We start from the raw sequence: 16,750 nt of genomic DNA, 5'->3' as shown, positions 1-16,750 counted from the left end.
TGCCTTGCCAAAAAGTTTCTGCAGCTTAATAAACCTTTCCCATATTTTTACAATAGAACTATTTAGGAAATGATATTAACAATCCAGGAACGAAAATCATGTTGTATTGTGTTTTATATACATACATATATATATATATATATATATATATATATATATATATATATATTATAGTACAATTTAGTAATATATAATGCTTATATTGTGCTATATTAATAATATAATACGTTGTATGTATATATAACTTGTAAGCCACCCTGAGTCCCCTTTGGGGTGAGAAGGGCGGGATATAAATGTCGCTAATAAATAAATAAATATTAATAAATACAATAGTTCTATATATACTATAGATAGATAATCTTCAAGGGTGGACTAGGTGGCTTTTAGGTGCCCCTTCCAACTCTAGGATCCTATCTATCTATCTATCTATCTATCTATCTATCTATCTATCTCTCTCTATCTATGTATCTTCAGGGGTTGGACTGGATGTCCTTTGGGTGCCCCTTCCAATTTTATGACCTTTCCTATCTCTCTATCTCTCTATCTTTCTATCTGCAGGGGTTGGACTGGATGGCCTTTAGGTGCCCCTCCCAACTCTCGGATCCTTCCTATCTAACTAACTATCTATCCATCCATCCATCCATATCTATCTTCAAGGGTGGTCTAGATGGTCTTTGGTGCCCCTTCCAATTGTATTATCTCTCCTATCTATCTATCTGTCTGTCTGTCTGTCTCTATCTTCAGGCGCTAGACTGGATGGCCTTTGAGGGCCCCTTCCAACTCTAGGACCCTATCTATCTATCCTTTTTTTAGGTCTGGATGGCCTTTGGGTGTCCCTTCCAATTATATGATATCTATCTATCTATCTATCTCTATCTATGTATCTTCAAGGGTTGGTCTGGATGGCCTTTAGGTGCCCCTTCCAACCCTAGGATCCTTCCTGTCTATCTATCCATCCATCCATCCATATCTATATCTATCTTCAAGGGTGGTCTAGATGGCCTTTGGGTGCCCTTTCCAATTGTATGATCTCTGCTATCTCTCTCTCTATCTATGTATCTTCAGGGGTTGGACTGGATGGCCTTTGAGGGCCCCTTCCAACTCTAGGACCCTATCTATCCTTGTTTAGGGGTTGGTCTAGATGGCCTTTGGGTGCCCCTTCCAATTGTATGATCCTATCTATCTATCTCTATCTATGTATCTTCAGGGGTTGGACTGGATGGCCTTTGGGTCCCCCGTTCAACTTTAGGATCCTTCCTAACTATGCCTTTGCTTGTATAAAGAGCCAAGAACCCTTCCCTGGAGCGTGAGGTCTCAATCAGGAGGCGGTTCAGTGGAGTTCAATGGAGACGGAGTGGGTGACTTGTCAGCGGAGAAGGCATGGCACAAACCCTCTGGGCCTCTGCCAGGAAGATCCAGAAGAGCCCCCGGGATGCCAGGCCGGCTGCACAGCGTTGCCTTGCAATCCCCCACCTGGACCTAGGACTACTTACAATGGACCCCAATGGCCAGAAGGATCTTGGTGGACTAGATGGCCTTTGGAAGGGGCACCCAAAGGCCATCTAGTCCACACTCATTTGGTTTTATACACATGGCATATATATAAATCTATATAAGCTTTCAGGCAAGAATAATGGTCATTATAATAATTGCATTGTTGTTGCTATTGATAATATATAATAATATTTTACAATATTATTATTTTATTTATTATTATTATTAATAAAACAGTTAATTGTTGCAATATAACAATTTATAATATTAATTGTATTATTATTGGTAATGATAATATTTTATAATAATAAAATCCTATTATTGACAACATATTCATAAGAGTGGTTTATAATAATAATAGTAATAGTAATAAATTAATGATAATAAATTAATAATATTTATTCCTCTGCCGCCTCTCCATGCATGCTCAGAGGCTATAATAATAATAATAATATAGTAATAAATTAATAATAATAAATTAATAATATTTATTCCTCCACTGCCTCTCGGTGCATGCTCAGAGGCTATAATGATAATAGTAATAATAGTAATAAATTAATAATAATAAATTAATAATATTTATTCCTCTGCCGCCTCTCCATGCATGCTCAGAGGCTCTAATAATAATAATAATAATATAGTAATAAATTAATGATAATAAATTAATAATATTTATTCCTCCACCACCTCTCGGTGCATGCTCAGTGGCTATAATAATAATAATAATAATAATAATAATAATAATAATAATAAATTAATAATAATGAATTAATAATATTTATTCCTCCTCTGCCTCTTGGTGCATGCTCAGAGGCTATCTCAATCTCTCTCTGATTGAAATGTTTGCAAATAACTCTCTCTCGTCCATCTCCTTTCACAATGGCCATCCATCCATCAGGAGAAAGGACACTAATCCCCTTGTGAGCCACTCTGTTCGTTGTCTAAATGAGCCGTTGATGCCAGGAAGGGAGGCTGATGCATTCGCTGACAATGCCATTGACCCCATTGTTGTTTTGGTTGGACAAAAGGCCCAAAGAAGTCTCGCAAAATTAACAATTTGGGCAGGGAGAACATAACAAAATTTGCAAAATGTTCTGTTCCTGCTTGGAAAGTATTCGTTCCTGCTTCATTGTGCAGTCCTGACTTTGAAAGGAATTTTTCTACTCTGTAAACTTTGTTATTGTGCCATAAACTTTGCTAAATGGGTTGAGACTTGATGAGACGTTCATCGAAAAATATAATAATAATAATATAGTATACTATAATAATAATATATACTATACTATAATATAATAATATATAATAATATAAATAATAATAATAATAAAGCTAATATTAAGAGATGAACCCCAGACACTTGGACCCAATGTGCACGTGTGCTGTGATGTTATATACATGTAATAAATAATATATAATTATAATATAATATAATAATAATAATAGCCCAATATTCAGAGATGAACGCCAGATACAGTAGAGTCTCACTTATCCAACACTCGCTTATTCAACGTTCTGGATTATCCAACGCATTTTTGTAGTCAGTGTTTTCAATACATCATGATATTTTGATGCTAAATTCGTAAATACGGTAATTACTACATAGCATTACTGCGTATTGAACTAGTTTTCCTGTCAAATTTGTTGTAGAACATGATGCTTTGGTGCTTAATTTGTAAAATCATAACCTAATTTAATGTTTAACTAGCTGTGCCCGACCACGCGTTGCTGTGGTGAAGTATGGTGGTATGGGAAATAAAGTATTGAGGAATTGGTGGTAGTTAAGGTAAAGGGTAAAGGTGTGGAGTCCAGATAATCCAGTTAAAGCAGATAATATAAGATAATATAAGATGTTATATTATATAGCTTATATATAGGGTTATATAGTTGTGTGGAAGGGCCTTGAGTCTACGCTGCCATCTAATCCAGTTAAAATCTGATAATCTGTATTTTATAGGCAGTGTGGAAGAGGCCTAAGTGAGGCCTAACTTTGCCTGTCCCCTGGGCTGAGTGGGTTGCTAGGAGACCAAGTGGGCGGAGCTTAGCCTTCTAACTGGCAGCAATTGGATAAAAAACAATTATTCCTCTCCCTCTAATTAGGACTTTATTTTTCTTTTTGTTGTATCAACCTAGAGGCGTGGATGATGGGTTGTGTTGTCAATTTTCGAGGTTGTGGGGTGTTTAGTTTTGTTGTTTTGGCGGTCGCCAGGATTCCTTAATCTCTCCTTATTATCCAGCATATTCGCTTATCCAACGTTCTGCCCGTTTACGTTGGATAAGCAAGATTCTACTGTACTTGGACCTAATGTGCACGTGTGCTGTGATGTTATGAGCATGTAATAAATAATATATAATAATATATAGTAATAGACAAAATAATATAATAATAATAATAATAATAATAATAATAGCCCAATATTCAGAGACAAACCCCAGACACTTGGACCTAATGTGCATGTTTGCTGTGATATGAACACGTAATATATAATATATAATAATATATACTAAACTATAATATAAAAATATGCAAATAATAATAATAATAATAATAATAATAATAATAGCCCAATATTCAGAGACAAACCCCAGACACTTGGACCTAATGTGCATGTTTGCTGTGATATGAACACGTAATATATAATATATAATAATATATACTAAACTATAATATAAAAATATGCAAATAATAATAATAATAATAATAATAATAATAATAATAATAGCCCAATATTCAGAGATGACCCCTAGATACTTGGACCTAATGTGCAAGTGTGCTGTGATATTATGTGCATGTAATAAATAATATATAATAATATATAATAATATACATAATAATAATAATAGCCCAATATTCAGAGACAAACCCCAGGCACTTGGACCTAATGTGCACGTGTGCTGTGATGTTACGTACATGTAATAAATAATATATAATATAATAATAAATATAATACTAATATAATAATATAGAATAAATGTAATAATATACACTATATTAATAATAATAATAATAATAATAATAATAATAGTAATTGCCCAATATTCAGAGACAAACCCCAGACACTTGGACCTAATGTGCACCTGTGTTGTGATGTTATGTCCATGTAGTAAATAATAATTATAATATTATAATAATAATAATTTATCTCTATCTACCTATTTATGTATCTTTAGAGGTTGGACTAGATGACCTTTGGGTGTCCCATCCAACTTTAGGATCTTTCCTATCTATGTATCTTCAGGGGTTTGACTGGATGGCCTTTATGTGCCTCTTCCAACTCTAGGATCATATCTATCTATGTATATCTATCTGTATCGTTAGGGGTTGGACTAGATGGCCTTTGGGTGCCCCTTCCAACTCTAGGATTATGTCTATATCTATTCTATATATCTTTAGGGGTTGGACTAGATGGCAATTGGGTGCCCCTTCCAACTCCAGGATCCATCCTTCCTGTCTATCTTCCGGGGTTGGTCTGTATGGCCTCTAGGAGCCCCGTCCAACTCCTGCTCTCCTTCCTTTGGCAGCGCGGCCCCGGCAGAGGCGGTCACTTTCAGCGTGAAGCACACGGATGGCGTGGAGGTGGAGGTGGTGTCTGACGGTCAAGCGGAGGCGGCCCCCCCGGACGGGGGGAAGCAGTGGCCACTCCACCCCAAGACCACCCTCCGCATCCAGATGACCCGCCCCAGTGCAGAGGCCAACGACAACAAGGTGAGCGGGGAGAGCCCACGTCCTCGAGTGACCCCGGCCATCAGGATAGTCCTCATTCATTGTATTTCATTCAATTGTTGTTGTTGTTGTTATTGTGATTGACTCTTCCCTCCCATTAGGTGATGATTGGATATTTTGGGGGCAATGGAAAGCACCCCATCGACCAAGCCGGGCTGTTCCTGACCGGCGTCGGTGAGTTTGTCTCGCTTCTATGTTACTTGTTCTATAAATGCCGTGACAAGCAAACCATGGTTTGTTACTTGTACTATAAATGCTATGACAGGCAAACTATAGTTTGTTACTGTGACTTGCTATTTGTATTATAAGTGGCAAGAGAAGCAAGCTATGGTTTGTTACTATAGTTTGCTATTATGGTTTACTACTTGTATTATAAGTGGCATGAGAAGCAAGTTATGGTTTGTTTCTTGTACTGTAAATATGACAAGCAAACTATTGTTTGTTACTTATACTATAAATGCCATGACAGGCAAACTATGGTTTGTTACTATGGTTTGCTACTTGTATTATAAGTGGCAGGAGAAGCAAGCTATGGTTTGTTACTTGTACTATAAATGCTATGGCAAGCAACGTATGGTTTGTTACTATGGTTTGCTACTTGTAAGTGGCATGAGAAGCAAACTATGGTTTGTTACTTGTACTATAAATATAAGGACAAGCAAACTATGGTTTGCTACTATGGTTTGCTACTTGTATTATAAGTGGCAGGAGAAGCAAGCTATGGTTTGTTACTTGTACTATAAATGCCATGCTCCCCTCCAATATCTATCCTCTAGACTGCATCACCATTTTATGACCCTGTTCCTTGTGGTTTTTATTCTTATTTCTTTCTCACCCCGAGTTTTAACTTAGTGTTTATGTGGCCCGCCCTTGTTTTTATTGTTCCTCTGATTTTGCGTTGTAATGTATATTATTATTTATTGAATTGTGCAATGTGTGATGATGTGTTTTTTCTTTTTATATGCTGTTATATTGTATTGTTCTGGGCATGGCCCCATGTAAGCCGCCCCGAGTCCCTGTTGGGGAGATGGTGGCAGGGTATAAATAAAGTTTTATTATTATTATTATTATTATTATTATTATTATTATTATTATTATAAGTGGCATGAAAAGAAAACTGGTTTGTTACTTGCTCTATAAATGCCATGGCAAGCAAACTATGGTTTGTTACTTATACTATAAATGCCATGGCAAGCAAACTATGGTTTGTTACTTATACTATAAATGCCATGGCAAGCAACCTATGGTTTGTTACTATGGTTTGCTTCCTGTATTATATGTGGCATGAGACTCAAGCTATAGTTTGTTACTTGTACTATAAATAAAATGACAAGCAAACTATGGTTTGTTACTATGGTTTGCTACTATGGTTTTTTACTTGTATTATAAGTGGCACGAGAAGCAAGCTATGGTTTGTTACTTGTACTGTAAATGCTATGGCAAGCAACCTATGGTTTGCTACTATGGTTTGCTACTTGTATTATAAGTGGCAAAAGAAGCAAGCTATGGTTTGTTACTTGTACTATGAATATAATGACAGGCAAACTGGTTTGTTACTGTGGCTTGCTACTTGCATTATAAGTGGCATGCAAAGCAAGCTATGTTTTGTTACTTGTACTATAAATATAAGGACAAGCAAACTATGGTTTGCTACTTGTATTATAAGTGGAATGAGAAGCAAAAAATGGTTTGTTATTTGTATTATAAGTGGCACGAGAAGCAAATTATGGTTTGTTACTTGTACGATAAATGCCATGACAAGCAAACTATGGTTTGCTACTTGTATTGTAAGCGGCATGATAAGCAAAGTATGGTTTTTCACTGGTACTATAAATATGACAAGCAAATTATGGTTTGTTATTTGTATTATAAGTGGCACGAGAAGCAAACTATGGTTTGTTACTTGTACAATAAATGCCATGACAGAAAAACTATGGTTTGTTACTTGTACCATAAATATAATAACAGGCAAACTATGGTTTGTTACTTGTATTATAAGTGGCATGAGAAGCAAACTATGGTTTGTTACTTGTATTATAAGTGGCATGAAAAGGAAACTATGGTTTGTTACTTGTATTATAAGTGACAAGAGCAGCAAACTGTGCTTTCTTATTTGCATTATGAGTGACAAGAGCAGCAAACTATGGTTTGTTATTTGTATTCTAAGTAGCATGACAAGCAAACTATGGTTTGTTATGTGTACTATAAATGCCATGACAGGCAAACTATGGTTTGTTATTTGTATTATAAGTGACAAGAGCAGCAAACTGGTTTGTTACTTGTAACATAAATGCCATTACACAAACTCTGGTTGTCCCCAGCCATTTCCCTGGACGTGGACGCAGACCGGGACGGCGTGGTGGAGAAGAACCACCCGAAGAAGGTAAATACTGTGTTGCCCTCGAGGCACAAAATCCGGACGGCAGGACTAGAATCCACAATGCCATGAAGGCGAAAGAAGGTCCGGCGAAGGGTCAGCCGAGGTCTGCCTTTGCCTTTACAAGGAACCGTCCAATCTTTCTGGGGAAAAGAGCGGGACACTCTGTACGCGGGCAGGAGGGGTCATCGCTTGGCTCTCCGTCCAGCATCGCTTTCCGACTCCCCGCTGATAGGAGACCAGGCCACTCCCTATAGAGCTTGCCTTCAAGAGGCATAACGAATTTAGGATTTACGACCATAGGTTTTGATGGCTCTGCCCGCGACTCCTTGGAACCCCGTCCCTGATTAACGGCTTTCTTGACCGTTTGGACATTGAGATCCCGTCTGAGTCAGGGACTCAGCCTTTGGGTTGAGAGCAGGACACGCGGCCAGGGAAAGAAAGGCCCACTGGGGTGGACATTGACCCTATACGGAGGCCGTAATATAATAATAATAATAATAGTAATAATAAAAATAATAAAACATAATAATAATATCTCATAATAATAATATTTCAATAATAATAATATCATATAATAATATCTCATAATAATAATAATAATAATAATTCAATAATAATAATACATATCTCATTTGCTGTTTCATACTTAATAATAATAATAATATTATAATACTATTTCAATAATAATAATATAACATATTGTAATAATATCTCAATAATAATAATAATAATATACATCTTGGGAAGTGTTCAACTTATGACACGTAATCCAGCATATATATCTCATTTGCTGTTTCATACTTAATAATAATAATAATAATAATAATAATAATATAACATAATGATAATATCTCAATAATAATATAACATAATATTAATAATATCTCAATAATAATATAACATATAATAATAATATCTCAATAATAATAATAATAATAATAAACATCTTGGGAAGTGTTTGATTTATGATACGTAATCCAGCATATATATCTCATTTGCTGTTTCATACTTAATAATAATAATAATAATAATAATAATAATAATAATAATAATAATAAAACATATAGTAATAATATAAATAATAATAATAATAATAATAATAATAATAATAATAGTAATATCCTAGAGTTGGAAGGGCACCCCAAATGCCATCCAGTCCAACCCCCTTCTGCCATGAAGGGAGTCACCATCTGATCACTCCCAACAGATGGCCATCCAAACTCTAATATAATAATAAATAATATTATACTATCCATACTATAATATATAATACAATATTATATTAATACAATAATAATAGTAGTAGTAATAATACTACAATGCATTGCCTCCTGGACCTGTCTCTCTCAGTCCCCCTGTGAATAATAATAATAATAATAATAATAATAATAATAATAATAATACTGTAATAATAATACAATGCATTGTGTCCTGGACCTGTCTCTCTCAGTCCCCCTGTGTTTAATAATAATAATAATACAGTAATAATACTACAATGCATTGCCTCCTGGACCTGTCTCTCTCAGTCCCCCTGTGTTTAATAATAATAATAATAATAATAATAATAATAATACAGTAATAATACTACAATGCATTGCCTCCTGGACCTGTCTCTCCCAGTCCCCCTGTGTATAATAATAATAATAATAATAATAATAATAATAATAATAATAATAATAATAATAATACATTGCCTCCTGGACCTGTCTCTCTCATTCCTTCAATGCCTAAGCATGGAATAATAATAATAATAATAATAATAATAATAATAATAATAATAATAATAAAATCAGAGAGTTGGAAGAGACCCCGATGATGATGATGATGATGATGATGATGGGATGTTGTGCTTGCAGGCCAGCTGGGCCTGGGGTCCGGAGGGTCAAGGGGCCATCCTGCTGGTCAACTGCGACAAGGAGAACCCCTTCTCCGTCACCGAAGACTGCCAGGACGACAAGGTCTTCTCCAAGGAAGGTAGGCTTGCTTCTCTCTCGCTTGCAGCTTGGGAAATATTATTATTATTATTATTATTATTATTATTATTATTATTATGCGCGTTAACGGCCCCTTTGTGTCTCCCGCCCAGACCTGGAGGACATGTCGCGCATGATGCTGCGGACGCAAGGACCCCAGCGCCTCCCCACCGGGTACGAGATGGTCCTCTACATTCCCGCCTCCGATTCGGACAAAGTCGGGGTCTTTTACCTGCAAAGTAAGGGGCTCGTCTTGCCTTGAGGCCACTCACCACTGGGACCACTTTTCCTGGCTTGTGCCAGAGTCTTTGCAGTTGATCTTTAGATCCTCGTATCATTATTATTATTATGATTAGCTGTGCCCGGCCACGCGTTGCGGTGGCAAAGTGTGGTAGTATGGGAAATAAAGTATTGAGGAATTGGTGGTAGTTACTACAGTAGAGTCTCACTTATCCAACATAAACGGGCCGGCAGAACGTTGGATAAGCAAATATGTTGGATAATAAGGAGGGATTAAGGAAAAGCCTATTAAACATCAAATTAGGTTATGATTTTACAAATTAAGCAGCAGAACATCATGTTATACAACAAATTTGACAGAAAAAGGAGTTCAATACGCAGTAATGTTATGTTGTAATTACTGTATTTACGAATTTAGCACCAAAATATCACAATATATTGAAAACATTGACTTCAAAAATTGCTTGAATTATCCAGAGGCTTGGATAAGCGAGGCTTGGATAAGTGAGACTCTACTGTATGTTATTTCCTAAATTTTGTGAATACACAGTATTTCTGGTTGCTCCTTTTTTTTGTCTGTCGGAGGGAAGTATGAATGCTGCAATTAGCCAGAATGATTAGCATGTAATGGCCTTTCAGCTTTAAAGTATTGGCTGCTTCCTGCTTGGGGGAATCCTTTGTTGGGAAGTGTTAGCTGGCCCTGGTTGTTTCCTGTCTGGAATTCCCCTGTCTACACTGCCATATAATCCAGTTCAAATCAGATAATTTGTATTTTATAGGCAGTGTGGAAGAGGCCTAAGTGAACCCTGCCCGTCCCCCGGGTGCCATTGTGGCCGAGGCGGTTGCTAGGACATGAAGTGGGCGGGGCCTACCCTTCTGACTGGCAGCCAGGGGAAGAATGGCTCTTCCTCATCATTTATTGGGCTTTATTTTTCTATATTTTTTGATTGAAAGACATAGATGGGATGACTATGTCCTTTGTGGCTAAATTTGGTGTGATTTTGGTTCAGTGGTTTTGTTGTTTACTCCATGGGAAAAACGTACATTACATTTTTATATATATTGATTATTATTTCCCATATAATTTGCATAGCCAAGATATGGGGAAGGGTCCAAGAGTGGGTATTGAACAGGGGCATTATTAACCTCTTACATCTTTGCCTTCATCCAAAAAAGGTTTCCTTATTATTATTATTATTATTATTTCTATTTCCCAACTAAATTGTATTGCAAAGATATGGGGAAGGATCCAAGTGAGGATACGGATATTTGCAAGGTTGCCAATTTGCCTTTTCTTTCCTCAGACCCCTTTTTCGGCCAGCGCTACATCCACATCCTGGGTCGGAGGAAGCTCTTCCACGTGGTCAAATACACGGGCGGCTCGGCCGAGCTCGAATTCTTCGTGGAGGGACTTCGGTTTCCGGACGAGGCCTTTGACGGACTGGTCACCATCCATGTCAGCCTCCTCGAAGCCCTGGCCGAGGTGCGGAGGAAGATTATTATTATTATTATTATTATTATTATTATTATTATTATTATTTTGCTGGGTTTGCAAACTTTGCAAACGTTTGCAAGCTTTGTCAGTTATGTCTTCCCATAATGTCCTGCCGACTTATTATTATTATTATTATTATTATTATTATTATTGTTATTTTGCTGGGTTTGCAAACTTTGCTAGTTATGCCTTCCAATTATTATTATTGTTATTTTGCTGGGTTTGCAAACTTTGCAAAAGTTTGCAAACTTTGTCAGTTATGTCTTCCCATAATGTCCTGCCAACATCATATTATTATTATTATTATTACTACAGTGTTATAATTATTTTGCCGGGTGTGTGCCTGTCCCGTGGTGCCTTTCTCTGCTCTTTGGCGCCCGATGCACGGTTGTAACTGCAGACGGAGCCGCTGACGTGGGATTTCGACACATCACTTCGCGCCACTTAATGCACCCGTTGGCAGCTGGCACCCGGTGGCTTTTCGCTCCTTCTTCCTCCAAATAAATCGGGAGCGAGAAATAAAAGGACCGCGGGCCATTAAGGAAACCCGATGCCTTCCCCTCGCCATCTGTTCGCGGGATTTATTTTTTCTAATTGATTCCCATTCTCTCGGGCCTTTTCCTTTGCCGTAATGTTAAGCCGCCTTCCGCCGTTGACACTTATATTGTCGGAGGCTTTTATGGCTGGAATCACTGTGCATTGATCAGGTTGTATGGCCAATGGGTTCCAGTAGCATTCTCTCCTGACTTTTCGCCTGCATATGTGGCTAATGGCATCTTCAGAGGTTCTGCTGGAAGTGAGGCAAGTGGATTGTAACATCTGTATTTTATAGGCAGTGTGGATCAGGCCTAAAGTGCCCTGGGCACCATTTTGGCTGAGGGAGTTGCTAGGATACGAAGGGGGCGGGGCCTAAAGGCAGCAGAGCCTACCTTTCTAACTGGCAGTTAGGGGGAAAATGGCTCTTCCTCATTCTGTTATTTGGACTATTTTTCTAGGTTTTTTGATTGAAAGACAGAGACTGGATGGCTATGTCTTCTGTGGCCAAATTTGGTGTGATTAGGTTCAGTGGTTTTGTTGTTTACTCTATAGTAAAAAGAACATTACTTTTTAATATATAGATACACAGACACACACACACACACATATTTACACATACTGTATATACTTGAGTATAAGCCTAGTTTTTCAGGCCTTTTTTTAGGACTGAAAAAGCCCCCCTTGGCTTATACTCGGGTGAGGGTCCTGGTTGGCTTATATTTGGGTCAGCTTATACTCGAGAATATATGGTACATTTATTGTTTTTCTCTATTATTATTGGTATTATTACATTTATTATTGTTCTCTATTATTGTTGCTACTATTACATTTATTTTACTATATTTTTTATTATTAATACATTTATTATTTCACTCTGATCTTATTATTACGGCATTTATTATTCTACTCTATTTATTATTACTTGTATTATTTTCCTGTATTTAATATTATTATTATTACATGTATTATTTTACTCTCTTATTATTAAAAGGATACATAAGCACATTGACATTGAAGAAGATGAGAATCATGATTTGATCAGAGTTGGACAGTCTTATCTTAAATTTGAGCTTTATGTAAATATTCAAAAACATTTAACCTACTGATGCCTCAATTCATGTAATTTTATTGGTATCTATTTTTATTTCTGAAATTTACCACCCTCAGCTTATACTGGAGTCAACGTTTTCCCAGTTTGTTTGTGGTAAAATTAGGTGCCTCGGCTTATATTCGGGTCAGCTTATACTTGAGTATATACGGTATATATATTTACACACTGCACTTGCTTCATTTCCAATAGACCTCTGAGGATGCCATTAGCCACAGATGCAGGCAAAACATCAGGAGAGAATGCTGCTGCAAGATGGCCAGACAGCCTGGAAAATTCACAGCATCCCACTAAATACATTTCTACTTGCATCTAAAAGCCCGGAGGCAGAAACGAATGCCTTCCACGCTCATTTTGTACTCCTATTTGAGGCAATAATATTTTGGACTGTTTATTGGTCAGTGAATGCAAAGATCTGTGTGTTTGATATTTATAAACACGCTTGGTTTTTCCCGTGGCAGGGCCTCCCGCAGACCCCGATCTTCACCGACAGCGTGGTCTTCCGGGTCGCGCCATGGATCATGACCCCGAACACTTTAGCCCCGGTCAACGTCTTCGTCTGCAGGTGAGGAACCCAGTGCGGGGAAACAGGAGGCAAGCTATGAAAATTGCCCTATACATAGCAGAGTCTTTATCCACTGTTAGCAGAGTTTTAGTACAACCTGACCTTGTGCTGCTCACTGTTTCAGACAGTTCCTTGACTCAGTTTTCATGGGGCTGGGCTTAGCTCAGTGGGCTAAACCACTAGCTACAGAAAATCCTGACGATTGAAAGGTCAGCAGTTCAAGCCCGGGTCGGGGTGAGCACCCACTATCAGCCCCAGCTCCCTGCCCACTTAGCAGAAAATTGAGTAGATAAATAGGCACCCATAGGAGGTTATAAAAGGCAGTTCGATCCGGAGGATATCTAAGGACAACAAAGCTTCTCAGCTTGGATGATGGAGCAACCTCACCCTCCCATAGCTGGAATTTACCACAGCCTCCAGGTGCCGGAAATGGAAAAAGTTGGGAAAAGTCTTTACCTCTGTCTATGTGTTGTCTCTCCTTGTTAACTGTATTGAATATTTGCTGTATATGTGTTCTGTAATCCGCCCTGAGTCCCTTCAGGGAGTCAGAGTGGAATATAAATAAATTTATATACAGTCAAGTCGCACTTATCCAAGCTAAACGGGCCGACAGAAGCTTGGATAAGCGAATATCTTGAATAATAAGGAGGGATTAAGGAAAAGCCTATTAAATAACAAATTAGGTTATGATTTTACAAATTAAGCACCAAAACATCATGTTATACAACAAATTTGACAGAAAAAGTAGTTCAATATGCAGTAATGTCATGTTGTAATTACTGTATTTACGAATTTAGCACCAAAATATCACGATATATTGAAAACATTGACTACAAAAATGCCTTGGATAATCCAGAACCTTGGATAAGCGAGTCTTGGATAAGTGAGATTCTACTGTATATAAAAATGTAATGTGTGTTTTTACTATGGAGTAAACAACAAAACCACTGAACCAAATTTGGCCACAAAAGACATAGTCATCCCAAATATGTTTTTGACACAAAAAAACCCTAGAAAATAAAGTCCAAATTAGAGGACCAGGAAAAGCCATTTTTTCCCCTACCTGCCAGTTAGAAGGGTAGGCCCCACCCATTTCATCTCATAGCAATCCACTCGGCCACAATGGTATTTCCCAATGACCCATAGGTTGAGAACCACTACTTTAGTGGGTGTGTGACCACATGTCCATTAGAATGGTATTTCCCAACCAGTTTTGCACAACGAGGTTACTGCCAACAGTGTCTAACAGTGTGTTATCTATCTAACAGATAAATAATAATAATAATAACAACAACAAAACAACAACAATTATAATAACAAACTTTATTTCTATACCGCTCCATCTCCTCGAGAGGACTCAGGGCGATTTCCACATGAACATAAAAAACATTCAGTTGTCAAAAAACACTACACAACCTTGTAAACATAATAAACAACATCGTAACACAGAACCAAAACAATTCTATTAAAAACAGGCATAAAATTACAAATACAAATCCGTATACTCCATGAAGGATTCAAATACAGATCCAGAAGCCTAATGCTGTTGAAAATTAACCCCGTTTTTCATCTTTTTTCCCCCGTCTGTTTTTCCAGCGTGAAGGATAACTATCTCTTCCAGAAGGAAGTCAAGAACCTGGTCACCAAAGCCAACTGCAAGATGAGCGTCTGTTCGCGGTACATGAATCGTGGAGACCGGTGGATGCAGGTAAGGCAGTATTATTATTATTATTATTATTATTATTATTATTAGCGACATTTATATCCCACCCTTCCCACCCCAAAGGGGTCTCAGGGTGGTTTACAAGTTATACATACATACAATATATTAGCATAGCACAATATAAGCATTATCTATATATATAAAAGGGTAATGAAATTTCGGCCTAGGACAAAACAACAAAACTATACATCCCAGAAACACTAAACTTGGCAGCACAACCCCTCATCCATGCCTCTACGTTCATACAATAAAAAGAAAAGAAAAATAAAGTCCTAATTAGAGGGAGAGGAATAATTGTTTTTATCCAATTGCTGCCAGTTAGAAGGCTAAGCTCTGCCCACTTGGTCTCCTAGCAACCCACTCAGCCCAGGGGACAGGCAGAGTTAGGCCTCATTTAGGTCTCTTCCACACTGCCTATAAAATACAGATTATCTGATTTTAACTGGATTATATGGCAGTGTAGACTCAAGGCCCTTCCACACAGCTATAATCTTTATATTATAATTATAATATAATATTATTATATTATTATATTATTTATAATCTTATATTATCTGCTTAGAGTCAGACACGACTGGACTTAACGTCAGGGGAAAACCTTTACCCTTTACCTTAACTACCACCAATTCCTCAATACTTTATTTCCCATACCACCATACTTCGCCACAGCAGCTAGTATCTATCTATCTATCTATCTATCTATCTATCTATATACATGTAATGTTCGTTTTACTATGGCGTAAACAACAAAACTACTGAACCGAATCAAACCAAATTCGGCCACAAAAGAGATAGTCGTCCAAAATATGTCTTTCAATAAAAAAAAACTTAGAAAAATAAAGTCCAAATTAGAGAACTAGGAAAAGCTGTTTTTTCCCCTCGCTGCCAGTTAGAAGGGTATGCCCCGCCCACTTTGTCTCCTAGCAACCCACTCGGCCTTTCAATGGTGCCCAGGGCCTCTTCACTCAGGCCTCTTCCACACTGCCTATAAAATACAGATTATCTGATTGGAACTGGATTATATGGCAGTGTAGACTCAAGGCCCTTCCAGAAGAAAACAGCCAGGCTTTGAGGCTGCAAGGCTATTCACTGCTATTCCACCTGGCCAACAAATGATTCCCATAAGCTTCAGCAACGCGTAGCCAGGCACAGCTAGTGTAGTTACAAAAATCTGAGTAAATGTTCTGATATACCTTCTCACACTGGAAATTGTAATAAAAGGAACCATTGTTTTCAAAAGTGTTCATGACAATGCTGGTGTGTTCCCCTTGGGAAGCCGGCCCTATGTTGTCCCAGTTGTTCGAAGGGACCCCAAAGGTCATCTTGTCCAGCCCCTTTGGTTTCAACCGTGCCGTTTCTCCCTTTCCGGCCAGGACGAAATTGAGTTCGGCTACATCCAGGCCCCGCACAAGGGATTCCCGGTGGTCCTGGACTCGCCGAGGGACGGAGGACTTCAGGATTACGCTGTCAAGGAAATTTTGGTAAGTGAGTCAAGGCCCTTTCCGACGTTACTT

At 37.8% G+C, this 16,750-nt stretch overlaps 1 protein-coding gene across 2 annotated transcripts in view; it reads left to right on the top strand.

The window, feature by feature from the left end:
* LOC100560611 (protein-arginine deiminase type-2) overlaps positions 1–16,750 on the top strand; it is a 53,598-nt gene that overhangs the window by 17,919 nt on the left and 18,929 nt on the right. For both annotated transcript variants that reach the window (XM_062966719.1, XM_062966718.1), the window contains 9 exons: positions 5,014–5,197; positions 5,317–5,389; positions 7,537–7,598; positions 9,452–9,569; positions 9,682–9,807; positions 11,113–11,291; positions 13,410–13,513; positions 15,110–15,221; positions 16,610–16,717. In XM_062966719.1, coding sequence (XP_062822789.1) covers positions 5,162–5,197; positions 5,317–5,389; positions 7,537–7,598; positions 9,452–9,569; positions 9,682–9,807; positions 11,113–11,291; positions 13,410–13,513; positions 15,110–15,221; positions 16,610–16,717 — 918 coding nt within the window. In that variant the 5' untranslated portion in view covers positions 5,014–5,161. The remainder of the gene's footprint in view (positions 1–5,013; positions 5,198–5,316; positions 5,390–7,536; positions 7,599–9,451; positions 9,570–9,681; positions 9,808–11,112; positions 11,292–13,409; positions 13,514–15,109; positions 15,222–16,609; positions 16,718–16,750) is intronic.

The sequence above is a fragment of the Anolis carolinensis genome, unplaced genomic scaffold (assembly GCF_035594765.1).
Source record: "Anolis carolinensis isolate JA03-04 unplaced genomic scaffold, rAnoCar3.1.pri scaffold_28, whole genome shotgun sequence".
In the NCBI taxonomy this organism is placed as follows: Eukaryota; Metazoa; Chordata; class Lepidosauria; order Squamata; family Dactyloidae; genus Anolis; species Anolis carolinensis.
This window is presented reverse-complemented; position numbering and strand designations above follow the sequence as displayed.